Source organism: Vespula vulgaris, chromosome 4 (assembly GCF_905475345.1).
Source record: "Vespula vulgaris chromosome 4, iyVesVulg1.1, whole genome shotgun sequence".
NCBI lineage: Eukaryota > Metazoa > Arthropoda > Insecta > Hymenoptera > Vespidae > Vespula > Vespula vulgaris.
This window is the reverse complement of record NC_066589.1, coordinates 3,597,488-3,623,711: the sequence shown is the minus strand read 5'-3', so window position 1 is coordinate 3,623,711 and position 26,224 is coordinate 3,597,488. Positions and strand designations below refer to the sequence as shown.

Below are 26,224 nucleotides of genomic sequence, written 5' to 3'. Positions count from 1 at the left end.
TCCCTTGATTCGCGATCGTCCTCCTAGCTGGTCGTTATTCTCATTTGTAACTTATTATGTTTCCTCGATAGATGTATATGTACACGTATAGATTTATTTTCCTACAACTTCGAATTCTAGTCTTATTCGTATCTTCATTCGAAATGTTTGATTTTAAAATTTCTCTTTTATACTATAGAAAATTCGTATCACATCGAGCAATGAAGTATCGATTTGTAGAACAAAACTATATAGATTGAGATAGGGATAATTTGATACATTAAAATTCTATGTTAATAGTCGAAGGGTGTTAATAAAGAGGAAAGTTGGGAAATGTAATTCAGAAAATAAGTTCGAGCTGCATAAGAGCGTATAAATGAAGTAATCGATGCGGTTACGGTGCTACGTAACCGCAACGATACGCTGAATAATTCATCGAGCGCTGCTAAGTCCGCGGGGTGTGAAACAAAAATTAAATTATGCAGGTCAGTGTGCACCGGTAAAGGTACCTATGCGCGTAAGCAACTTAAAGATTAAATACAAAGTCGCGTTTCGTAGAACGTCCCGTCGTTACTTTTGGTTTTTTAATCTTTCATCTATGTTGTTTTCTTCCCGCTGTCAAAGTATAAAAATATAATTCTATGTAGAAGGAACAAATAGACAAGACTGTTCATATATACGTATCTATAAATGTATCTATTAAAAATCGTCAAACAAATATTAATTACTTGGATCGTGTTGATCCTGCCGAGTTCCGAATATCCTCGATGTAAATAATCTCTGACATATATGCAGATATCACTTGTTATATGTCATGCGATTCCGTATACAAATATATTCATTCAATTACATCAGGAATAGCTATTTTCATTGGTTTCATGTCTTTAAACATGTTCAACAAGAAAATACATTTAAGACAAATGACAAGAATAAGAATATCTTCGTAGCAGTGAATCGATTTCTCGTATCTATCATTTAACGAATTATAAACTTCCTATTTTCTGATTACGCGCGTAAGATTTTATTAGAAAGTTATAAATATAAAAATGATCAATAATTATATGAAAAGTCTTCCTTCAGTTTTACAAACTGAAATTAGTGAATGAGTATTCGATGTTCTTATATTATACGTCATATATTTGTAAATATAATAGTAGAACCCTAGATAGCACTTTGTTTTTTCTTTTATTTTAGCAACCTAAATGCATTTATTTTCCTGTCATTCATAGCAGCTTCAAGCTTCTCACGACTATCTTTACCAAGCGTCCAATTACAAAGAACGAAAATCCGCTGCGATCTCCTTCATTAATATTAACACCACAGATTAAAATCGGATTTAGGGCTTAACAAGTTTATCAATTTTATGCATTAATATACTAATTGAATCTTGGAGACGAAACTTTAAAATGCATCAGCTTTAAAAAAAATTTCGTACTTTTGGTACGATTAATTCATGCGATAAATACGCATGTCATCTTGTTTACTATAGTCGAATGTAGATTCCGCATTTTTACGCTATACCTAACTATATATTCTTTCATTAACTACTTTCGCTAACTAGGAGAATGTGAGAAACAAAAATATTTCACGAAATCCAGGGATCATTGTACTTACGTAAATGAAAAAAATATTTTTGAATATATCAAAATACTCTTGTTAAAAACAAAATTTTGTTTCAAAATATAGATCATTACAGAATTTTGAATTAATGCTTGTTTCGATAATGCATATAAAATGTATATTCCGAAATCACATTAATCCTTAAACTTTCTTGCGTTAGATCGAATCATTCGATATGGTCAATCGATTCTTAGATTTTAAAAAGCAAAATCAATCGATCAAAATAACCAGATATTTAGAAGATTAATGTTAGAATATGTAAATAAATATAAGAAACTCTTAAACACAGTAGATATGATTAGAAAATAGAAAATACAATACAACCGATTATACGATTTCTTACTTTCTTTGTACGTAGTTATAACTTCGTGAATCTATGAGAAGGAAAAAGCATCGTTGCAGTATCTCAATCACTGTTCATATTAAAAACGTGTGACACGCTTCATCTAACGACGACAAGTCTTAATGAGTTCGTTAGTTGCATGCAACGTACCATTCTTATTACGAAAACAATTTCGTACTTTATGTAAGAATAAGTGTTAACAATAAGTTTTCCTCTGTACGATCAAAATATAACTATCAAATATATCTATATTAATCTGTATTAATTGATGACTTTGTATGATATATTACATGGTAGAATATAAAACGATCGTTCGAAGGTACGAGTTTCGAACATATTTTGTATTGCAATAAATAAAAACAACGATGTAAAAACATCACGCGAATCGAACTCGTTCGAATATCGAATTCCAAGATATAGTTACCATCTCTATTTTCTACAGCTATAGGAAAAATATACTTTTTTGTTTTACTTCGAATATAACAGTATACATCTACCATATGAGAATTAAAAAAATATATATCTAATATAAAGAAACTATTAATCAAGAAAACAATTTTAATTAAAGATAATTTGGGAAATATTTAGTCCGATGTTAAATCAAATTTGTAAAGGAAAAAATTTAAATGTAGTCGTGCATTAACTTAAATCATCATGGTCAATGAACATTATCGAGTGTACTACATTTTATAACGTATATATATTCGCTTTGGTTTCCGCATCAAACATATTTTGGACAATATCGTATTTGCAATGAATCGCTGATAGTTCAAAGAGTGCTCTTATGATTAGCAATCGGATTATATGGGCAGCCATTTAGATAAATCTTTCGAAACGATCGAGGATGAAAACGCGTTCAAATTGAAAACGTTTTTTCCGACTATTTTTAGTTTTCAATGGCAACGATCGCGAGATAGCGTAAAATCTAGTTATATTGACGTTAACAAGAAATGGAATTCCAGAGTAAAAAAAAAAGAGAGAAAGCGAGAAAGAGAGAAGCATTAATATTCACTCGCATCGCCTGTCGATATAGCATCGAGCGCGATTTCGTTCGTTAAATTGGTCCTAGCAATCATTCGGAAAAAAAGATCGAGTCGTTTTAAGGTAAATCAATTTAAGTCAAACAAAAATCTCGGCTTAACGACTCGAACACTTATGCAAATTTTACGATTCTCGCCTTCTAGTTACACAGTTTTAAATGTCTATTTGATACATAGTCAATCTTTTAAACATATACTCTAATGACTCCTACTGCTTGGTTATCCGTAAAACAGCAGTAAAACCAAGTCGAATAAATTTATGATAAAGTTTAAACGAAGTTTGTTACACTTAAAGTTCTAATTGAACGAACACAATTTAATAGTTTCAAAGTGGAAGTTTGAACCAAGGAACCGAACTATGATATTTTAACAGATCACTATATAATACTTAATAATGAAGGAAATAAAAAATGAAAAATAAGAGAGAAGGTCAAATTCGTATAGGGAAAAAGCATTGAATCCACTGGTCAATGACTCCTCGAGATAATTTAAATAAATATAAACGGAATGACTGAAGAAAATTGGAAATTCTCGTATACATATATATATATATATATATATATATATATATATATAATACATATATACATACATATATACATATATATATAATACATATATACATATATATATATATATACATACATACATATACATATACAAATAACGTGTTATTCGAGACTGAGCGAAAAGAACATTGAGAAGGGTTCGCACCCAGAAGTATGCATGTCTAGATATATGCAGGGTTGGAAGGATTCTCTATTGGCCTGGTGCTTCGAAATCAACGGCTTGTTTATCCCACGAGGGTTCGTAAAACTGATCCAATCATCGAACTCGCGCCGCTAGGATAAGAAGAACCAAGGATGAAGTGCCTGCAAATGGCTACCCAGTGAATCCTTCGTACCTAAGGGTAGAGAAACGATGTATACGTGGTCGGCAAATCGGTCAGTCGAAAGCCATAAGTCGGGCAACCCAATTTTACGAAAGGAACAAAAAAAAACTTCTGTAAAGCCGATCTAAAGCGGACCATCCTAACAACCTCTTTCGGGAACCATACACAAAGAATTTTTTAGCAAAGTAATATGTCATTTCTTACGAGCTAAGTCTTTTAAAATAATCTTACAACGAACGCCTCGATTTACCGTAGAAGAAAAAAGAGTTAAAGACTTTGTTTACTACACACATACACATACATGACGACATCAACTCGTTTTCATTAAAGTCGACTGAATTAATGTCAAAAACTGATATTAATTCTGATATTTTCAAACTTCTTATAGGTATTTTTAATTAGATAAATAAATAGATTTTTCACATATTCATAAGAGAGGATTCATAAAATCAACGTCTTATTCAATCTTTTCGAGAGATTTAATCTCAATTTTGCATTTCTTTTCTTTGACATATTCAGCTGAAAATAAAGAAACGATAAAATCAATTAAACTGTTGTGCAATAAAAAAGGTAGCTTAAATTTTGTAATTATGCGATAAAAACTCGAATTTCTGGAAAAATGTAATAATATTTCAATATAAGATTTATATAGGTACATACTTAATAAACTGATAGAACGATCAAAGGAATATATGAACGAAAAAATAAAGCAATTAAGACGATTTGTAAAATGAAATAACAGAATATGAAAGAAAAAATTAAAAAAAATTAAATTGATTTTTCAAAGAATTGGAATATTTTTTCAGTAATATTCGAGACTTAAAAGAACAACTTTGAATATGACATTCTCATCAAATTCCCATTAACAGCACGTAAATTTTCATTAATTTCATTCGTCGACTCGAAATACGACGAATCTAGGTCGAAGGCAAGAAGCAATACAGTACTGAAAAATCAGAGAAATAATTTCTAAACTTTGCTTCTATTCGTTTACGAGTACGAAGTAACTCAAGTAAACTCTGCTTCATTTTGGCAGTAAAGCAAACGTAATCACGCTTCTGCCAGTGGTTCCACCTTTGCCAACGACAATAAATGATACAAAGTCTTATTTACCAGAAGATATGAAGGATTTACAAGAAGAGATCCTTCTGCTTCTCAAACCTTCGTATTACCTAAGAAACCTCCATTTCTAGCAGTACTCGCTTAAATATTTATGTTTCCGCGTAGTCGCGCTCACGACGGCGAGTCGAGTTCCCTCTCGATAAATGAGTTTTTTCATTAACCATATTGCCCCTCCTCTCTCGTTCTTTCGACTATACAACGATATTGTATTTTTGGCCCTACAATATCGTGCTACTTTATCGAACGAAAATGTTCTCCATTGTAACAAATTTCCATCGAGTTATTAACAATTTCCATTCGTATTTAAAGGAAGGAGTTTCAATGGCCTCTATGAATGTATAACAAAGCATTCCCTTAAAACATAGCCGAAAAAATATTCTTTCCAAACTTTGATATCAATTTAAAAAATTCATCTGATCAACGATATTTACGTTTACCTCGACCGTGTTTAAAATAAAAGCGTCAAGTAAAAAACGTTAACTATGATAACATTTTTTGTAATGACTGAAAACTCGAACTCAATTAGATCCAACTTTTATAAAAACTTCAAAAATGCTTGACATCAGTAAGTCATAAGTATGTCATCTTAATTAATGGTAAATATCTACAAAAAATGCTTTCGTGCAAAAATACTTACTTTCCAATTCTATCGATAATTAGCCCTATTTATTTAGTGTAAAAGTTCGTCACGTATAATTAATCGATATCTATTCGGTCAGCAAAATTTTTGGAATCTACAGTATCCAATTTGGATCCTGTGAGAAGTGAATGAAAACGTTGGCTATGTTATCATCTTGCCCTTCGCGCGTTATCAGCGCAGACAATGTAGATTAGCGGAATTGCTTTGCCTTAATGCACCTAGACTGTATTAGCAGATGCGGTTTGGCACGTTTACTACCCTTCTCTTGCCATCCACCCCTTCCTCTTTCATCCCTCGCCTACTCTATTTCTACCCATTTTTCTTTGCCATTTTGCATTCGTTCCTTATCAGAAAAGGTTTGAAAACGGGACGTACAAAAGTTTGATTAATGAAAGATAGGAGAGAAAGAGAAAACCAACCGAAGAACTTCCAAGTCGCACTTTACTCGAATCGACCTGCTAGATCGTCGATTTACTTTATTACATGGAAAGTAAAATAGAACGTTACGAAAAATGAGATAGATTGTTTTCGATGGTTTAACAATCATTAAATCGTTTGTCGAGGTAAGATCGTATTTGTTTTATAATTAAAGAATATGTTTTTTCATAAATTCAACATATTGAAAAATCGGCAATATCGACAATCATTGACTAAAAACGATCTTATGATCCAAACGTTCTAAATTAACGTCTAATGACACAAAGATACATAGTCTATGTGATATAATGTAACGAATCGTATTTGTATATAAAAAATGTAGTGTTGTTGATGGAATTGTTAAACGGAGGAATATATTTTCTTCGATCTACCAAAAATATTCTAGTAGCATTACTTGCGCAAGAACGAATCATGTTGCTTCTCGTCTCACTCTGCAGTGGTGTAAAATTTTTATATTGCTCTTTCGCTTTATACAACGTCCCCTTGATCAGGCATCCTGACGTTATGCTCGTACTCGGTAGGATGCATAAAACCACGCGATGTCGAAGCATCAATATCAAGACCATACATTTTACTTTCTCTCTCTCTCTCTCTCTCTCTCTCTCTCTCTCTCTCTTATTCTCTTTTGTCTTACGTTAACATGACTCGTTTCTCTATTCTTATTTGCTTTTCTAGCTAAAATACAAATTGTCTTGTCATCATCTATGTATATCCAATATCTATGCATATACCTACATGAATATCATTTCTACATTTCGCGTATCTACGCCAAAACGAAAAATACTAATCATGACTTTAAAATTACCACTACACATTGAAAAGCGTTATATGCTCGCTGCACGTACCATAGTTCTTAACTAAGACAATTTCTCTTTCCATGAATGATGCCTCAATTATTAAATGATATATCAATCCAGTCGTTGTGACGATGTAATCGGAAACGATATTGCTGATTCCATTATCGATATAATACGTATCAATTATGGTTATCTAGGTACTAATTTTGCAATTAACACGAGATTAGGTTGTAGAAGAGCAATAGTTCATCGATTGACAGCAATATGTGTAAAGCGCAAGCGCATATAATTCAAAGAATGAAATGAAAATACAACTCGTTGGGAAATCTTAATAAATACCGATAGATATAGGTACCTAAGTTGAAAAACGGAGAAGAGAATCAAACATTTTTGTAGATTCGACGCGCTCCAATAAATCTCTTCGTCGAGCATTCGCTATCGAATTATTCGAGAGATGATCGCGCGAGCAGAAAATTGCAGTTACAAAATCGACCTTTTTAACGAGCATTAAAGCGAAATAAAGTTAGTATTTCACCCTCTTTTCGATTTGCTTCTTCTTTCTTTACTTTTTCAATGGTAGAACGTTCAAACGTTTGCGGGAATTAGTAGTGAGAAATACGAAAACGAATGATTTCATTGGCGATAATCCCAAAAGAAGGACTCGAAGTTTCGTTATGACATTCTCTCCCCCTTTGACGCTTTTAATATTATTTCGGATAACTTTTTTTCCAAATCTATCCGCAAACGGAAAGTTTATAAATACCGTTAAAGCAAAGAGAAAAGTTCAGAAACGGTTTTAAAAGCCAATGATTCCAGCCAGTTACGAACTTGCTTTAGTTTCGTGTATTGGAAAAGTCACTTGACTCTGACGACGAAAATCGGTTGTGGGTCAGACACGACAAATATGGGAAGTGGCATAAACGAGGTACCATGCAAATACATTATCGCCAATTATTGCTCACTCTCAAATGTTGCTATTTTCACGGATATAAAATGCACGCGTGCTAAGCTTTTTAGATTGGTACTGCACATAACATACCTCTCGAGACCATTTGATATCCCAACAGTGGTATATACTTCGATATCTTTGATTGTTTTCGAGATATTACCTTGTAACAATTTAAATGCTTCATCCTCTGTTCCTTACTTACGATATATATACAAATATATACAGGATGAATAACGTCGTTACATATTAAATCGATCTCTTTTCCAAAAGCATTATTGCAATTATGAAACTGTCACATCTGTAACGTAAGGCAGAATTTTCTTTATGCATGATTATTTCTTTTTATTATACCTATTCGTGCACGGCAGAATATAGATCAACGCGTCTTATTTAAAAATTATTCGTAATTATGGTAGTTGAACTATTGAACAAAGAGAAAAGTGTATTTAGTACGGAGCCGTATTACAAGTCTTACGTTGAAAAATTTATTACATGTACTTCAAATGAAAGTACATGCCGTCAAAGAAGGACGAATATTATTAAAAATTCCATAGCAAAAAGATTGAAAATATCTCCTTCTCTTTTTCGTTACTACAAAAAAAAAGAAGAAAAAAAGAAAGACACAAATTTAGTATTTTGACGTAAATAGACAAGTGGTACGTAAATATATTATTTACGTAACGTCGCGTGCAATACTTGACACATAAAATGAACGCCTCGGAAGAGTAGAGATATTGTAGGAGATATAGTCTCTACGCCGATAATAACTTTTCTTTCGTCCATTAACATAATTCAGTAGAGTCTCGCATCAGTGTTGAACGAGCGATCACTATATGTAAAAACTAACGCGCGCGCGCCTGTTGTGTGTACGAGGCAAGCGGATGTTCTTTTTTGCACGAATGAAATTTCACCTTCGTTAGAAGCCGGCACTTTACGAAATTCTGCCGTCTTACATCGGAATACCATGCACGATAACGTGAGTCTTCCTACTTACGAAGGAGAAAATTATGCTCGCTGTACGTGAAACAATACAGACAGCTGCTGGTTACTAGCATTGAGAATCATTTGCTAAACGCAATGCGCGCGATCGAGGGAACATTTGCATATGGCATTCAAACGATTAAAACTCTCTCACCGCTGTTAACGAACGATCCCAGTAATATTTTGTGGAAAATAAATAGAAAACCCCTGCGGAAGGTTCGATTCAACCTTTCGATAAAAAATTTTCCATAGTGGTGAGCCTCGTAAATCTCGTCGAAATATAGAGAAAAGCGTATCGATATTTACGTAAAAAAAAAAAGAGAGAGAGAGAAAAAAAAAGAAAAACAAAAAAGACAGAGAAAAATAAACTTTTATCCTATCTCAAATTCCGATAAAATTGCCAGCATAGTTGCAACTAATTTCTTTGCCAAAATTATTTTGAACAATCACGTCTCGTAAAAACCGATAGAATTTTTGTTTATTGCGTATTTAAAAATTTAACACTATTTTTTCTTTTTCTTTTTTCTTTTTTTTTTTTAGAAGATGAAAAGTTTTGCTTTTTACTTCGCGAAGCGTCAGTTCCTTAAATTAAATAGAAACGTATAACAATGTACACGTTTCTGACTCGATTATGATTTCGTGAATATGGCTCGAAAGAAGGGAGGTGGAGAAATAGGAATAGAAAATGGGGTGGTAGGTTTATGCCACCGCAAGATTTGAATATCCGTAAGTTCGCGGTAAGCAAGCGGCAGTGATATCGATCGTAGAAAAGCCGAAGGGACGAACGAACGGGCGATGCACGCGATCGAAATGCTTGTAACGCGGTTCCCTTGTTAAAAGAAGTCATTCTTTAAGTGAATTTTCTACCAAACCGATCATTCTTCTCAACTTTTCTTTCATAAACGCTTCTATTCGACGCGGAAAATGAAACGTTACCGACTCCAAACTAAAAGCTGGAGATTAACGAGATACAAAAAGAAAAGAATCTCGAACGTAGCTTGGATAAGCTTGCACTGAGAAAGCACATTAACGAAAAAAATGAGAGGCAGAGGGAGATATAGAGAGTTAGAGAGACAGAGAGAGAGAGAGAGAGAGAATGAGAGGGATGCTTCAAGGTGATGTACCGCAAGATCCAAGGGAATTCGTTCGGAAGACTAGCTTTAATCCACGTTCACATTGAACCTCGGATTCAAGATCCTTTTTACTCCTTCTCTCTCGTTTTCTCTCTTATTGTCAATCGTTGATATTATCTCTAAAGATAAAACCGTTCCATTCACTATGTCCAAATGTCATGCATACAATGCAATTCGTCGCAATTATAGTACAAAGGATACGATATATGGCAAACAGTTCCAATGTCGGATAACTAGTGTGTACGTGGCATTATCCATTTGTTCCTATACGTCGCGAATTCATTAAACTTGTATCATCGGCGTAAATTACCACCATCCTCGACGTTACAGAGATTGTTTCACTAATCCGCCACATTACATGTCGTTTTCCATTGACATCTCTTAGAATCTTTTATGTGATTGCAGTTATTAAAGCATCATATTTAAGCTAATAGATTACTGTGAAAATGTATGCATGTAGGCTTTTAATCGAACGTACACTACAATACAACGACGAACATTCGCTCGTGTCGAGTATGTACGGAAACCTCTTCGGATAGGTTAATCAAGCCGAATAGCTCTTCATGTCCGCGAAAATGCGCAGTTAATTGAATCGTTGTTCGAATCGTATATAGATAACTTCGAGTCGGCTGATTAGAACGTTCTCTCTTAACTCGGGCAACTTCGTTCCATCTAAACTAACGTTGAATTAACGAAGAACTCATTAATCACGAAGGAATTTAAAAGTGTAACGCATTCAACCTAGAAGCATTTTAGTTTGGATACCGTCCAGTGTTTATTCTCTCTTTTAGCTGTATTACGATGAACAATCGTTGTTACTGAATCGAACCTCCTTACAAATAATAAAAAACATTGATGCTAAATAAATAAAACGGATAAATAAATAAATTGAATTAAATGCTAAATAAGTAAAATAGATTTGGTATTTGTATGTACATAATATATATTAGAAAAAGAGAAAAAGAGAGAAAAAGAGAAATAGACAGACAACTCATGAATCAATTTGTAACACGATTGCGTCAATAGAATTGGACTTTTTCAATGCAACTCGAGTAAATGAAATGTCAGCAACAGCTGAGAGTAACTGCACCAATAAGAACTCTTTCTTCGTAACTTTGTAACTAACGAAATTCTAGTAATAACTTTTGATAGAGAAAAAAGTACTTACTAGACCATTCCAATTATTACATTTGAACAATTTTTACCAAAATATAATTAAAACGTGAGAATCTCTACAAATGAGAAAATGCATTCTTCTGTATGTATAAAATGAAGGTAATAATACTCTTGCACATCTCGTGGCATCACGTTTTATGAATGAACGTTCAGATCTATTACAGTTTTCGGACAACATACTTTTAGATAAAATAAGATATAAAAAGAATATTTTTTCAAATACAACATATCAATGCTCTCAGAGACTCATATAATTCATAATATTATACTTCTGTAAGATCGAAGAAAGTGGAATAAAAATTTTTATTAATGATGACTTGACGTTATCGTTGATATTATTAGTAAAACATCGAGATGGTAACATGCACGGCAATATGCTTATGAGACAATAACGATGAAATATGTTCTATGCGAAATATTCAAATGACATTTCAGTAGTGTCGCTTTCCGTTTTTCAACCATTCGTTCATTTCTATCTCGTATTCCCAGATATCGTGCGTAATACTTAGTTGAAAGTAAATTATCGATAAAAGCCGCAACGTTACAAAATATTTAAAACTACGCATACACAATTTATTTAAAACTACACATATACGATCCATATTTATCGTTTTGTAATACCGTTTCGAGCGTTACTCACTCGGAAAATTTAACAAATTTTGTAAATTAACAAATTCGCAAAACATTTTACCACTAATCTTTTCAATTCAAATCAAAACAAGAAGGTGGTATAATCGCGATTTACGCGAATTATTACATAATGTTTATTTCTTACTAAAAAAAAAGAGAAAAGATTAAAAGATTTCATGCAATATAATTGATCCATTAAAGAATTGTACTAGTCCATTATAGATAAAAGAGTAAGAAGTTCCAGAGAAGTTGGTTTAAAATTTCTGCGCGAAAAAGAAGTCTGCGATTCGAGTCTTCCTCTTAGAGGATATCCAATTTAGGAGAAGACAAACGTCGCGACACTTTCAACGGTAATGAAAGTGGAAGAAGTCTCGGCGCGCCCTTTTGTTTTCTTGCGTTCTCATACAAGGATATACACATAGCAAGTACTCCCTCGGTCGTCCTAGAATTCAATCAAACCGTGTTTACAGCTCAGTACACTTAATCCTCTTTATTGGATTCAAAGCATTTGCCGGTTCCGTATCTCAGAATTTGATCAATTTTATGGCCGAAGGATTTGAACGATACTCGTGAAAGCCATCTGTCTACTTCCACTCCCAAACGAAATTATATCGTTGCCCGTACCCGGATTATTTTCATCTTACATTCACCCTTTCCTTTTCAATCCCCACATTTTTTGTTTTTCGTTAACTCATCAACCTCTACTTCGTCTATTCGTAAAACCATCATTACGAAAGCGAATAAACAAGGCTTAGATACAAACGAAACTCTCAAAGCGGTTCTTCGTTTTCTCATATAGATTAATAATGTTGAAATGAATATATCTCAAGTACTGGCCGAGCACCTACGAAAATACACATTTTATTCCAATGGTATCATGATTTAATAATTGCATAAAATTAAATATCTGACTAATGCATTTTTCTTATACGTTATGAATTATAAAAAAATTATTATTGATTATTGTGGCTTTTGCATAGAAAAGTAGTCTATTTGTGTTTTGAACGAATATCGATGACGAAGGAAAAATCACCCTTCTTCTTTCCTTTTCTCTCTTTTTCTCTGTCTACTCCTCTTTTAACAGTTCTCCTCGTCAAGATTTGGTCGTTACGATTATTTTAATAGCTCACGACACGCTATATGATTTATGGTATTACCAACAATATTACCACCATATCACCTCACTAGTATTACGCTCTATTAGACGAACGCGCGAAAGTGCGAACTACATCTGACTGAGCTAATGAACTTTATTCTAACGAAGATAATCGTACGCTTAACTTGAACTTTATCAAATGACTTTATTACAATCGAAAAAAATACAAACAAGACGTTAACAATTAAATAATAAAATAAAGTTCACTTTTAAACGAACTAGGATCATGGATGTACGTCTCCGTCGCGTGGATTCTACAAGAATCAAGAAGATAAAGTATCGAAATTGCCTACGAAACTTTCTACTGGATCATCGATCGACGTCGAAATGTAAAAAAGAAGATTCACGTATGGGAAATTGGATTTCTTCGACGGCTATCCAACTTCACTCACCAAACTTCACGGACCACTTGCCATGTTTCAGAAAGGACAGCTTTATCAAGATACGATCGCTATCATCAAAAGAGAAGCTGAAACAAGCACTGCGGCATATTTTTTAAGAAATAACGAAATTACAAGTGCAAACGAGTACTATCGAAGAGATTTCGAAATTCGTGCGAAAGACGGTACATGAGGAAAACGAAAATTTTTGAAGGTGGTCAAAGGATTAAGAATATTTTATCTTAAAAGCTAAATAAAGTTTCGATAATTGCTAAGAAGATTATGTTTATGCAATAAAGAAAACAAAAGTTAATTACATGTTGGAGAAACTCGACCACTTTGTTCTGAAATGACCATAGTGACCGACCAAGAGAGAATGGTAATCATGCGTTTTAAACCATCCTGTTAATGCTACTTTCCTCTATTCTCTCCAAGTTTCCTCTCAAGTTTTTAACGACGTCGAGTTTCTTAATACTTTGCATCGTACTTTCGCCTTACTCGTGTTTAAGCAAATGTTTCCTCATAAATTCAACATGCTTTGATTCTTTCAAATTTGCAATTAACGTGTACGAACACGCGAGCGATTAGAAGGTATCTTCTCGCAAAATCAAATCGTTCTAACGCGGTGAAACTATCAATATCATTGAAAGGATGGAGGTTCTAGATGTACGCATGAAAAACTAAAGAAAAGATTTTATGAAACGAAGTCACGTGTTAAGATAACAAGGATTTTCCGAAAATAACAAGCGCAAAGCCCAGCTTCGACAAAACTCAGTCACGTAAAAAACGAAATAAAAATAACGAATCTCCTGGGACAGGCGGACGATCCGATTACCAATGACCTTATCACAGCTCCTTTATCATGATAATCATCCAATTAAAAATCATCTAAAGTAAGAATCTCACGATGGCGTGAAAAAAACGGTTCATTTGTAAATACGGACGCTAGAAGACGGATCACATTAATCAAAGAGATCAACGTTCGGATTGCTTCCGAGGATAATTAAAAGAGGAAAAGAAGAATCGAACGTGTGCATCGAATATTACAAGTCGAGTACTCGCTCAATAGGAAAAATCGATTCAATCGCGAAATATCCTAGATATACATATGTACGTACATACCTATAGAATATAAAGCGAGTAGCCTTGCATTATCTTTCGCATATATCAACGACCGAAATACCTCGATACTTCGATCCTCATTCCTATCACGACGTACTAGTAACTAAAGGGGAACGTCGAACGTCGAAGGCGTCACTTCTCGCAGGATAACACACGATAATCCCTCTTGCACGGGCTTTCGATCCTAACTTACGCTTCGCGTCAATCACACGTGACACTTCACCGTAGTAGGATGTGACCTATCGCGTCACGAAAATAAAGATGAGTCGATCGTTCTTTTGTCTTTAGTTTTTTGCTAGTTTTTTTTTTTCTATAATAGAGAGCGAGAGAAGAAATAAAAAGGGTATAAAGAAGAGGATGGATGAAATGAAAAGAAAGGACCGAGTAAGACAGAAGGAGAGTTACGCGTCACAGGTGACACCGAACTCACCGACAATCTCCGTTCGGACGCCAACGAGAAAAGCAGCGAGCATCAGAAGGGGTTGCACCTGTCGTCTGTACGAACACATAGCACGTTTCTCAAGCATGATAATCGCGCGTGAGCGACACCGCGTATCCCAACGAGGGTAGCGCACGTCGCTTCGAGACTGAAGTTCCGAGCTCGTGCGTCGCTCAGTATATCCTCGAGGCCAACACACGAGGAAACACCCTCCTCCTATCGTTCCACACGCCCCACTCCGCGCGCGCCAACTCCGAGGGGTTGCTCGAACGTGCCACTACTCCCACCACTCAGCCACCCGGCGCGAGCGCGAAGCCACTGGCGCGGAGCTTCAAGAAAATCTTCTCTTTCCCTTTCTTTCTCTATCTCTATTTCTGCCTTTCTCCTTTTTTTGCGCAAAGTTATCACTAAGTCTTTTCGACCCCACTTTTGAAGACAATTATAACGTTTCATCGATAATGCCAGATTTATACGTTCTGCGATACTCATCCTCTGTCGATTTTATTTAACTACCACGCTATGAATTTCTAAGATTGTTCTAAATAAAAGATGTGAGGTGGGTAAAAGGGTATGCGTGTAGGTATCCATATATCTACGTGTACGCAACTAAAAGGATTAAATGTCACTAAAAGGATTAATGTGATAATTCAAAATGGATAGGAGAAATTCGAAATTCTAATCGTACCTTTGGAAGCGTTATTTATGAAAAAATGAAAAGTCGATCGAATTGGTTGGTTGATTGGTTGGTTGGTTGGTTGGTTGATCGGAGTTGAACACTAGCTAAAGCTCTTTCGTTGAAAGATCCGAAGGTTGTTAGCAAACAAAAAGGACTTTGTATACCTTTCGAATCACTTACGTTCGAGCGAGCTTATCGAGCGTACATACACACGTTTGTATATATTTGTTAGCAACGTTAACGTTCCATTGTCCGACAGACAACGAAAATGTCTATGGGTGTCGAGTGTATCGAGCAGAATTTGTTGACGATTACTGGTTTAAATATGAGTAATTGCGAGTAATTGAGAAGTAATGGAATTACAGTTTTCCCTGGGAATAGCTCGCCATCCGAAAATTCTCCAATTTTACGTCACGCGGTCTCGCAGATTTGTAGAAAGAGAGATAGACAGAGAGATAGATAGATAGATAGATAGAGAAAAAGGGAGAGGGAGAGAGAGCAAAAGAGGAATGGGAGAGAAGTATATATTTAGTCCCCTTTTGTTTCGATCTAAATACGATTTAATGGTCAAACGATACGTTCAGAACAATCCGACCTCATATTCTTACCCTCGTAAATCATGCCATGACACAGGAAAAATGTATAAAGAAATAAAAAGTCTCAGAAAAGTCGTGATATTACACTAAAGGAAAACGCTAAACGTGTAGAAACCGCTTTTGTTGCGAAAAAATACTTTGTTCCTTATGAAACATACGTTATACAGTACTATGTCATATTTCGATTTCGAGATATACGTGCGCAAATACGTGATTTAAAAAAATACGCGAGAATAGAATATCGCGTGTGAACGATCACTTTGTAAAGTAAAATTTTTTAATTTTATTCGAAATCAAATTTATTGATATTCGTCAATCGCTCTCAGTTACATCATGCAAAGCAAGCCGATTTATAATCATCTGTGAGAACACTAAAAGGAATATTTTGAGTATACTAAAAGTAAAATCGCCGAAACCGAGAGCCAATTCATTTAAATACCGCAATAAACGAACATACAGAACACGTTCGACGTCGCGAAATAGACAATATCGTCACGATAAATTTATCGAATGTGACCGGCGCTCAATATTCTCGCGCATACATAGCGCAACGAAATACGATCGATATATTCCAAAAATTAATTTTCGTGGCACGTGATTAAAGCCGTATATGTGTACATATTTACCACTTAATAATATCGAATTTCCGCCACGAAACGAGTGAACGAAACGGAACGAATCAACGCGAGAAGGGATTCGCGAATTTAACGGTAGACTCGCTCGATGATTTCACAATTACCGATCGCGATAAAAATAAATAAAGGAAAACACGTACGAGACGAAAGATGATACAAAAATAAAAATGAAAAATAATGTAATAAGGAGAATAAAAGAGACATCGAATGGCGTAGCCCTAACGAAAGGAGAGACTATTCGATATTTGACGGTGCCAGGTGTCGTTCCTGGTACCATAATGCTGGTGGGCAGCTTGCTAACGACAGGAATTCTTATAAGGCGTGCTTGCTCGTTCGTTCACTCGTCTACATGCGGACTAAAGCTTCTAGCCGAGGGCGCACGCAATAATAGAGAAAAAGAAGCAGAAAGAGAAAGCGACATCGTTATACCTTTGTACCTTGTATAAATCTCTTCATAGGGTACTCCTCATCGAAACGAGTAATTCGCCCAATGGTACGAGCAACCGAGCTTTTATGAGTCTTCGTTCATGAAAAAGGAACATTAACGTTACGTTCACGGCCGCGTTATATGTGCCGGAATGGCCGATCAGCGATTTGCGATCTACAATTCGCTCATTATACAGGCACCTTTCTACGACTCCCGTCTTTATTATTAGCCACGATATATCGCGCCACGACGACAACGATGACGACAAGCAACACAAGCAGAGAATGAGCGTGTTGAAAAGCATCTGAGAAGATAAAGAATCGGATAGGGAGGTGAGTCCATTTACACGCTCGATCAAATTTTCTTTTCGTGTTTCTATTTCTGTTAAACTCATCTAACTATCTCATCGTTTAATCGCTAAAATCGATAGATCTTGTTCAACCGAATCCGAAGAAATGAAACATACATGCCATTTGGCACGTTTGAATGAATCATTACTATATATTAAAAATAAATTTTTCGGTGAACGTAAATTCTTCTCTGTCGCTACATAAAATTTTCAGTAAACTATATAGTAGTACATATATTTAATGTCGAATCCGAATACATTAGGCTCGAATAATCTTTAAAAACGTACGAATTTGGTAGTAAAAGTAGTGCTGAAGAGAGACGTAAAAATCGAAAAAGTACAAAGGCGAAAAATAACGAGCGATCGATTGGAGCGACTCTCGAAAAGCGTGTCTTTTGTCATCGCTTAAAAACGATCTTCGCGGAACGAAAGAGGATAGCGGCACGGAGTAGGTTCCTAGTTAGTCCACGGCAAGCCAGACAAATGGTTCTTCTCTCTTCAAGAGGGCGGGAGAATGCGACATATGCGTCGTGTAAGTAAGAATAAGTGAAGCCAGCCAAGTTGAGTACTGGCCGCATTCGCTTAAATCCTTCCAAACAATACGACTGAAAGACGTCGTCTTTACGTAAGTAGGATTCAACTAGGTCGCATTCGGCGTTTCACGGACAACACATAAGAAGAGTTACCCTTCCCCGGCTCTCTTTCTATATTCCTATCCCTATCTTGAACGAAGAGACATCTTCGAAATCTCGAAGAGATGCACGATTGTATCAAGACTGGGCCATCTCAGGACCCCCTTTACAACTCGGATATCCCGGCCATTTCTACCTTCGTTCTTCAAAGGCACCGATCGTCCTATGGAAATTTCTAACTGCTATTTCGATGTCAGCTAGAGCGAGCATCCGTGTGATTCGGAAAAAGCGATCTTATTGAATTCCTTTTACCCTTCCATCTCTCTTTCTCTTTCTCTTTCTAACATCTTGTAGCACTCTTTCCCTCTTGCCTTATTGGCTCTCCATGAAACGACTGTATCGTTCCTTTGACAAAGAATCACCGCGCCAGGCAAGAACATACCTAGGAATTCTTTCTCGATTGCACGTCATACTCGATTCATACTACGATCCGACTACTACTATATCCTCTCTCAACGTTACTGTCTTTCTTAATTTGTCCAAGAAAACGTTTATTCGGACGTGCGAATTCGAACACATTCGAGAGGTCGAGGCACGCGATCTTTTTTCAACTTTTCAACGATGTAACGCGATCATAAATTGCTCTGATTTTCAGCATTACGGAAAGTGAACTTTCGTGGAGAATATTTTATACCTGCTAATAAGGTCTCGTCTCCGGCCGCAAACAAGCTCACTTCGTTCCTCAACTTGTTCTTCTTTCGTGTTCTTCGGACAATCGGTTCGAGTGAGTCCTAGAAATTCCAACAAAGTTTAATAGCCTTGCATTTCGCCACCGTGTTATCGAAGCAGCCGCTGAACTCAGTTCAACTTAGCCCCTCCAATGCAGCCCCTTCTACGCTGCCGACTCGCTCGATTCGCAATTTCATCGACGGCTATTTTCAAGACCGATTATACGTAAATTCTCTTCTTTTTTCCTTTATTTCCTTTCCTTTTCATTCTCAAATACTATCTTAACGCTATTGTCCGCAAGTTGGTTACGATTCGAAGTAGGGAGAATGAATGTTCTCATATATATTCCTGTGTATATATAGTGCGTTTATATCCTCGAAATGTTATTCCAAAATTCCCTAGCTTGGCCAAGTAACTTCAGACGAAAACTGGAGAGATGCATGAAACGACTCATTTAGTTAACGAAAAAGTACCGCTTTCTGTCGGCCAGTTCTGTCGACGAAACCCCGTATAACAGTAGAAAAAGGAAATTTATGTAGTCACGGTAGACTTTCAAATGAAAAGGATAAAAATCTAATTGTTAGGAATTATTCTTTTTAGACAAAATATAAATATGCATATATATATATATATATATATATATATATATATATATATATATGTAAAACGTGTATTGAAAATAAAACGTGCAGACTCAGGGAATTCTTGTTCAAGTCTAAGAAGCTGATTTGTTAACTTTAAACCTTGCGGAGGATTAAATAAAAGTATATTAACTATTTATTTTATAATAAATTAAACATGATTTAGAGAAATATAACAATACATAATATTGATAGAAATGTTTCAGATTGTAGGGAGAGTCGTGGGCATGCATTAATCTCTTTGACTTGCTAAACGGGTTAATTTAAATGTTTAAATTCTAGATCTGATGCAACTCAATTTGCGGGCGAGCATGGTCTCCGGTTAATTCCTTTCCTTCGTCGAGCATTCCACTGGCTCACGTTAGTGCCGCTTTTCACCAACAAATTTCGCAATAGCTTTTCCGCTACCATCATTGTTACTTCTAAAGCAATCCGAATGACCGATTCACAAGATATAATCATACGTAGTCATCATGATCATGCATATCATTTCGTTACGTTTGTAAAAATAATTGGCGTTACGAGATTATTTTATCTTAAAACATAAAATCTTTTCACTCTTAACTAAGACCTCAGAGCATTCCTTATATTTCCAAAATAGAGAAAAATATAACAAACTGTTAACTCAACAATTATTAAAAATATCATAAAACCCTTTGACATCTGTATATTTTATATCACAATTCAAATGTGTTTCAATATACATATGTGTATCCTCTAGCATTTAAACGACTGAATAGACTGGAAATTTTTATCAAAAATCAGGTTACATGCAACGAAAGTCCACGAATAATACCATTCCGATTGCGGTTTAAAAATAGCAGATATTTCATAAATAAAAAGATTTATAAAAAATCGAACAAGCCACAGAAACAATTCAAACTCTGTAGAAACATTTAAAATAGTTCTAGCAATTAATGTGAATTCTTTAAAAATTTTTTATGGAAGCAATAAAAAATGGTAAACAGAAAGAATGCTATAAACTTTTCAATATATCTCTATCTATCTATAAAGTTCTATTAAAATTTACATATAATGGCATTTAATTACATGAAAATACAAATATTTTTGTACTCACACTATATTAATTGACATTAATTGATCTACATGGTTAAACATTTCTTGAAATTTTTAATGAAAATCTCTATTTTCACTTTGTGAAAAAATGTAAGAATTTTTTAAATTATATTTGATATTTTTTACAAAAAATAGATAACGAGTATAGAAAGTCGAATACATCCAGATACTTATTACAAAGAAACAACTTTTCTTTCTAATTGTGGCTCAGAGGATGGAATCCGCTGACCAAATCAGCGGTTCGTTTTTCTTTATTTTTTATATCTTTATATCTGAGTGCAGAAGATTATACTTTTATTTGCAATTCCGAATTAATTATACAAAATGAATGCATTTTTCTAACATACAAAGTTACTTTGCAGTCAATAACGAAAACTATTAACAAATCAAAAATCTTTGTTATTTATGTTACTATTTAAAACTATATAAAATAGGTGGTTGATAAAGTGAAAAAAGTGTTTCTCCTCTCTGTAATATTTCCGACTTTCTATAAATGCAACATTTAAACGACTAAATAATGTATTTTTCCGGTTAATATTTCTTTTGTAAAATAAAAAAAAAAGTAGAAAAACATTTTTATTTAACGATAGTTTAGAAGTATTATATACGGTAAAATTAATTAAGATGAAAACTCCTCGAAATTTCCATGATTAAAAACAAAATTTTGCTTCTTTGTACTTCCAATTCATGGTTGCAAAATTACGAGGAGCGACTTTAATACTTCAAAAATTTTTCATTCAAGATATAGCTTGATATCAGTTTCTTCTCTTCTGAAATTTTCTCAATTTATTTTTAGAATTATCTTATCCGGGATAGCGCGAACGCAGTCCCAACTACCAAAAATTATACGCCCGAGATATCCACATTAGGGATATTCGCAAGGGTCAGCTCAACCGTAGTGCAATGGAAGAGCCTCGCCCTGGAGGAACCGCCTTCTTGATCACGGTATCCCCTGCGCCAGGTAAGTATGCTACTCCTTGCTCCTCCAGGATAGTTGAACATGGAAATTATTCTTTTACCTTCGAGAAAGGATTCTTATGCTGCGCACCATAGCGACTAATTCCCTTACTAACTCGGGCAAGCGTTCGATCCAGTTACAGTATTAAATTTTGGCTCTGTTCCAACTAGCTCAATGAACTATAAAAGACTAATTAAAGTATTCTTCAATAAATCACAATATTGACGTTTATAATTATTTCAAGTATTTAAAAGTTCTCATTTCTTCACTTTCTATTTTTTCTAATAACATATCCATTATTAGCACCTTCAATGCCGTAAAACTCATCGATTACTAGCATTCATTTTTGTTACTAGTAGTATTTATTTAAAATATTCTTAAAATTTCTTTTGTGACATTTTGTGACAAGACAAAAAATATACTTTCTAATAATAAAATCTAACGTAAAACGTATGACAATAAATTCTTCAATATCTTTTATCTAAAAAAAGTTTTGAAAGTTATTAAATGAATTCAGCTAATTGCATAAAATCGATTCGACGTTTAATATTAACTCTTTTCTGTGGTACGGTTATCCCGCTTGTCAAAATTATTTTCGTTCGCACAACCGGTAATATATGTTTAATCAATTATAGCCTAGAAACCCTAATCCTAAGGATTTAGGATCTGAGGTTCACCTTTTGTTTAGATTTCATATACACAATATATAAGAATATATGTAAATGACATACAATAAGATAAGCTGCTTACACAACAGTAAACGATAAAAGTACCTTGCCGGAAATATTCCAGATTTTAATGAGAAAGAATTAATACAGTTAGCTCGAACAAACGGACTATTTTTTATATTACATTTATGTTAAACATATTTGAACTGAAACTTCTGTAACGAGGGTAAGATGTCGATGAAATAAAACGGAGCAAAGTGAAACGAAAGAAGGTATAATGGAAACAAAACGAAAAAGAAAATCGCATGAAAGAGAGAGGCATACAGAAATAGAATGAAAGAGAATGAGATATAAGCTGTGCGTTATTGTTTTTCGTGAACGTAAGAGAAAGATAGGAAAAGAGAAAGAGAAAGAACATAATATGACGACAAGCCGTGCACATATACTAGTACGTTGTGTTCTCACTTTCTGGTTCATCCGTCTTTTTCGCTTCTTTATTCTTTTCACTTTCCCCTTCGCCCTTCTCCCTCTTTCCAATATCCCTCCATAATTTTTTTCTGATTCCATCTTTGTCTTTCAACTTCTCGTCTTTTATCCAATCCCGGTGGCGGTCCCGTCAATCACATCATGTAAAAATAGAATAAAACAATATTTTTATATGAATATGTTATTTTCAATATTGTTAATATAACCTATACTGTTTAAAATATATCCTACTCTCTCTTTCTTCTTCTCTTTCTCCCTTTCTATTCTATCTTTAAAATTCATTCATAAAACAGCTAAATATAGTAATAACACTAGGAAATAAAATTGAAAAACTATATTATACTAAACTAAAATACTTAATTATAGAAAATTTCGTCATTCTTTTATGTGATAAATATCATGTAATACTACATAACCAATTTTTTTCTGACTCTATTTTCCAGACGTTAAAATTCTACTATTGTAAATATTACTTATTAATATTAACACATCCCACACTGTCACTACGCCAAATTAATGTTTTTGAGGACCACAAAATTTTTATCATTTTTAACATATAATGACATTTAACGTATAATAACACATATAATGACGAATTAGAAACATTTGAAGCTCTGCTCTGCAGTCACTAATGACTACCAACCAGCACCATCGAAGAAACAATCTCCATTTCAGTTGATCACCAGACACAGTTGATGTGTATTGAGATTAAAAAGTAAGTTATAGATCGAAAAAAGCAAAATAGCCCTCTATTTTACTAAAAAATACGAACTCAAAATTCAAAACCTTTATAAAAAACAAACAGAAAGTCTATATAGAAACACATGCCATTATATATATATTCCTAAAAGATCAATTCGAATGATCATACCAATTATATCTTAATTATCTATTCTTGAATTATTTGTAACCCAATTTATATTAACTATAACTTTAAAAAACGAAATTTATTTCCCCAACTAACCGCCTATAGTACAATATACTTTTTAAATAAAAATCATACATTATAATTTTTATAATCAATTGAAGAACCACGAACAATCATAGTTAAAAAAAATTGGGAAAAACAGATGTATGAAAAACAACATCATGCATGGATATACTAAACCCAATCCAACCTCCTTCTCTAGCAGGAAACATAATAAGAGATTTACATGAACAAAAGAAGTTCAAATTGGTTCCTCAAGTTGCTTCAAAATACAAGAATAATGAGAACTTCTTTATAAAAACCTAAAATGAAAATTTTGCTTAAAATGAACTTAACCGGGATAGCGCGAACGCAGTCCCGACTACCAAAAATTATACGCCCGAGATATCCACATTAGGGATATTCGCAAGGGTCAGCTCAACCGTAGTGCAATGGAAGAGCCTCGCCCTGGAGGAACCGCCTTCTTGATCACGGTAACCTCTGCGCCAGGTAAGTATGCTTTCTCACCGTTGAACACGGTACTTGAATACGACTATGTTACATTTTGCTGTGGCAACATATTCGACTATGCGCAACATAGCGGCTGAAGAGAGAACTAGGTTCTTGAACAAGTGAGGTGACGCAGCTAGAGTAGGGATATGCGGGAACCGTCATGAGATGATTAGCCGGTTTCAAAGAGATAGGATTTAAATAGAAATAATGCATAATACAAAAAAAAAAAGACCATATAAACAGGAGCGAAATTATGTGTTCGCAAGGAAATAGAAATCACGCATGATCAAATTCTATACATTACTTTAAAAAATTGTAACAATTATCATTTTGTTTTAATGTAATAACATAAAGTTTATTACATCTTTTGCCTCTTTATAAGATATATCTATTAGATAAATGTTTGATATTTTCCTTTATCCACGTCAAGTATGTTTTTCCTTAACAAGGACCATTCCACAATTTGTAATAATCTACAAAGAAAATAAGTAGCTAATTATTAAACACAACACTATATCGATTTTAGTATCTGTTAAATAACAGAAACCAATATTAATAAAAGAAAGATATGAACTGTAAATTCTCCCTCTTATTTCTAAAACTCAATCTTCTAGATATCTTGGTTATCCCAAAAAAACAAAAGCTGTTGATAATGACGTTGACACATTTTTAACCTATTAATTCGTATGTTTTCGCTTGTGACATATGTAATATAATTATTTACATCGATCATTAAACATTTTCATCGCAAGTAGTATTTATAATTACTTACTTGTTCTATAAATAACAGTAATGTATCTTGTCGTATTCTTCTGAGGAGCTATACGAAAATGAGTACATTTATTGTAACAAAGCATATGACACACGTTCGAAAAGGTTTTGTCTTCGAAGTCGCGATCACGAGCGCAGATTGTTTCATCACCATTGCTACTGTTGCTTTTTTTTTCACTCGTTTTTTCATCCGGAACGATCGTAGTCATTTCCTTTTCTCCAGGATCGATCGTACTCTTCACATTGCAATGGTTGCAGTCGCACGTAAAAATATTTTCCTGTACCGGCAAAGACGCGCATAGCATCACAAATACGAACGCTATTTTTAAAAGAAACTATCATTTTAACACTGTTCCAGACATCTTATTTGAAGAGAAAACAAAAAAAAAAAATACTTTTCTCGAGTAGCTTTACGTTACTCATTTCTTTTTACAGATATTGTAATAAATATTTTTTGTAAGTGCTTACAAAATACAATAGCTGTCACGTGATTTAATCCCATGTTTCAAGATTTAAAAAGTAATATCGAAGATGCAGCAAGACGATAGGACGACTCTCAAAGACTTTCCGTTCGAATAAGTCGGTACGTGACTGTTTCGATATCAGAAACATTAACACATTGACCTCCGATCTTAACGGAGAAAAAAATTATTATGCGTGCGCATCTATGATAAGTCAAATGTACGAGTGATGGAATTGAATATTCTCTGAAGTAAAGCAAGGTATTAAGGTTGACAATCTAACAAAATTTTAATTAAAATCGAAGATATTTCGATTTATCGAATAAAATCTGTTATGCTGTGAATTTTTTATTCTGATAAATACTTATTTATTATATATCCATCATAAAAAAAGTTTACAAAAAATATATATAATATACTATGTAATATTGTAAAACAAATTCCATCTTGAGATTGAGCTATGCAATTTTCATTTAGAATTTGAATTATAGTCGAAATGTAGAATTTGTTCGACTCTCCATTTTGTAATTAGCTAATATAATTAGTTTAAGGACGAGTCATTTTCAAGGAAGCAGGTACGTTTGAGCTACCGATTTAGTTGATTTTCTTACCGCTTTAGAGCGCTATATTCAAATATATTTCTCATCAGAAATTCAGAACAGGACACTGTTGAAACTAGTTGGACAAGAGGGGAAAAGCATACTTACCTGGCGCAGAGGTTACCGTGATCAAAAAGGCGGTTCCTCCAGGGCGAGGCTTTTCCATTGCACTACGGTTGAGCTGACCCTTGCGAATATCCCTAATGTGGATATCTCGGGCGTATTATTTTTGGTAGTCGGGACTGCGTTCGCGCTCTCCCGG

The 26,224-nt window shown here is 34.3% G+C and overlaps 1 protein-coding gene and 3 non-coding genes across 5 annotated transcripts in view; 1 reads left to right on the top strand and 3 right to left on the bottom strand.

Moving 5' to 3' along the window:
- Nucleotides 1-15,112, bottom strand: part of LOC127063425 (neurotrimin-like) — a 148,550-nt gene extending 133,438 nt beyond the window's left edge. For both annotated transcript variants that reach the window (XM_050993219.1, XM_050993220.1), the window contains exon 1: nucleotides 14,829-15,112. In XM_050993219.1, coding sequence (XP_050849176.1) covers nucleotides 14,829-14,925 — 97 coding nt within the window. In that variant the 5' untranslated portion in view covers nucleotides 14,926-15,112. The remainder of the gene's footprint in view (nucleotides 1-14,828) is intronic.
- Nucleotides 15,113-21,405: 6,293 nt separating this feature from the next.
- LOC127063612 (U1 spliceosomal RNA) lies at nucleotides 21,406-21,568 on the bottom strand. Its single transcript, XR_007781430.1, has one exon. It is a non-coding gene; the product is annotated as a U1 spliceosomal RNA (small nuclear RNA).
- A 2,405-nt stretch (nucleotides 21,569-23,973) lies between these two features.
- On the bottom strand, nucleotides 23,974-24,136 carry LOC127063609 (U1 spliceosomal RNA). The gene has a single exon (XR_007781427.1). It is a non-coding gene; the product is annotated as a U1 spliceosomal RNA (small nuclear RNA).
- A 1,926-nt stretch (nucleotides 24,137-26,062) lies between these two features.
- On the top strand, nucleotides 26,063-26,224 carry LOC127063613 (U1 spliceosomal RNA). The gene has a single exon (XR_007781431.1). It is a non-coding gene; the product is annotated as a U1 spliceosomal RNA (small nuclear RNA).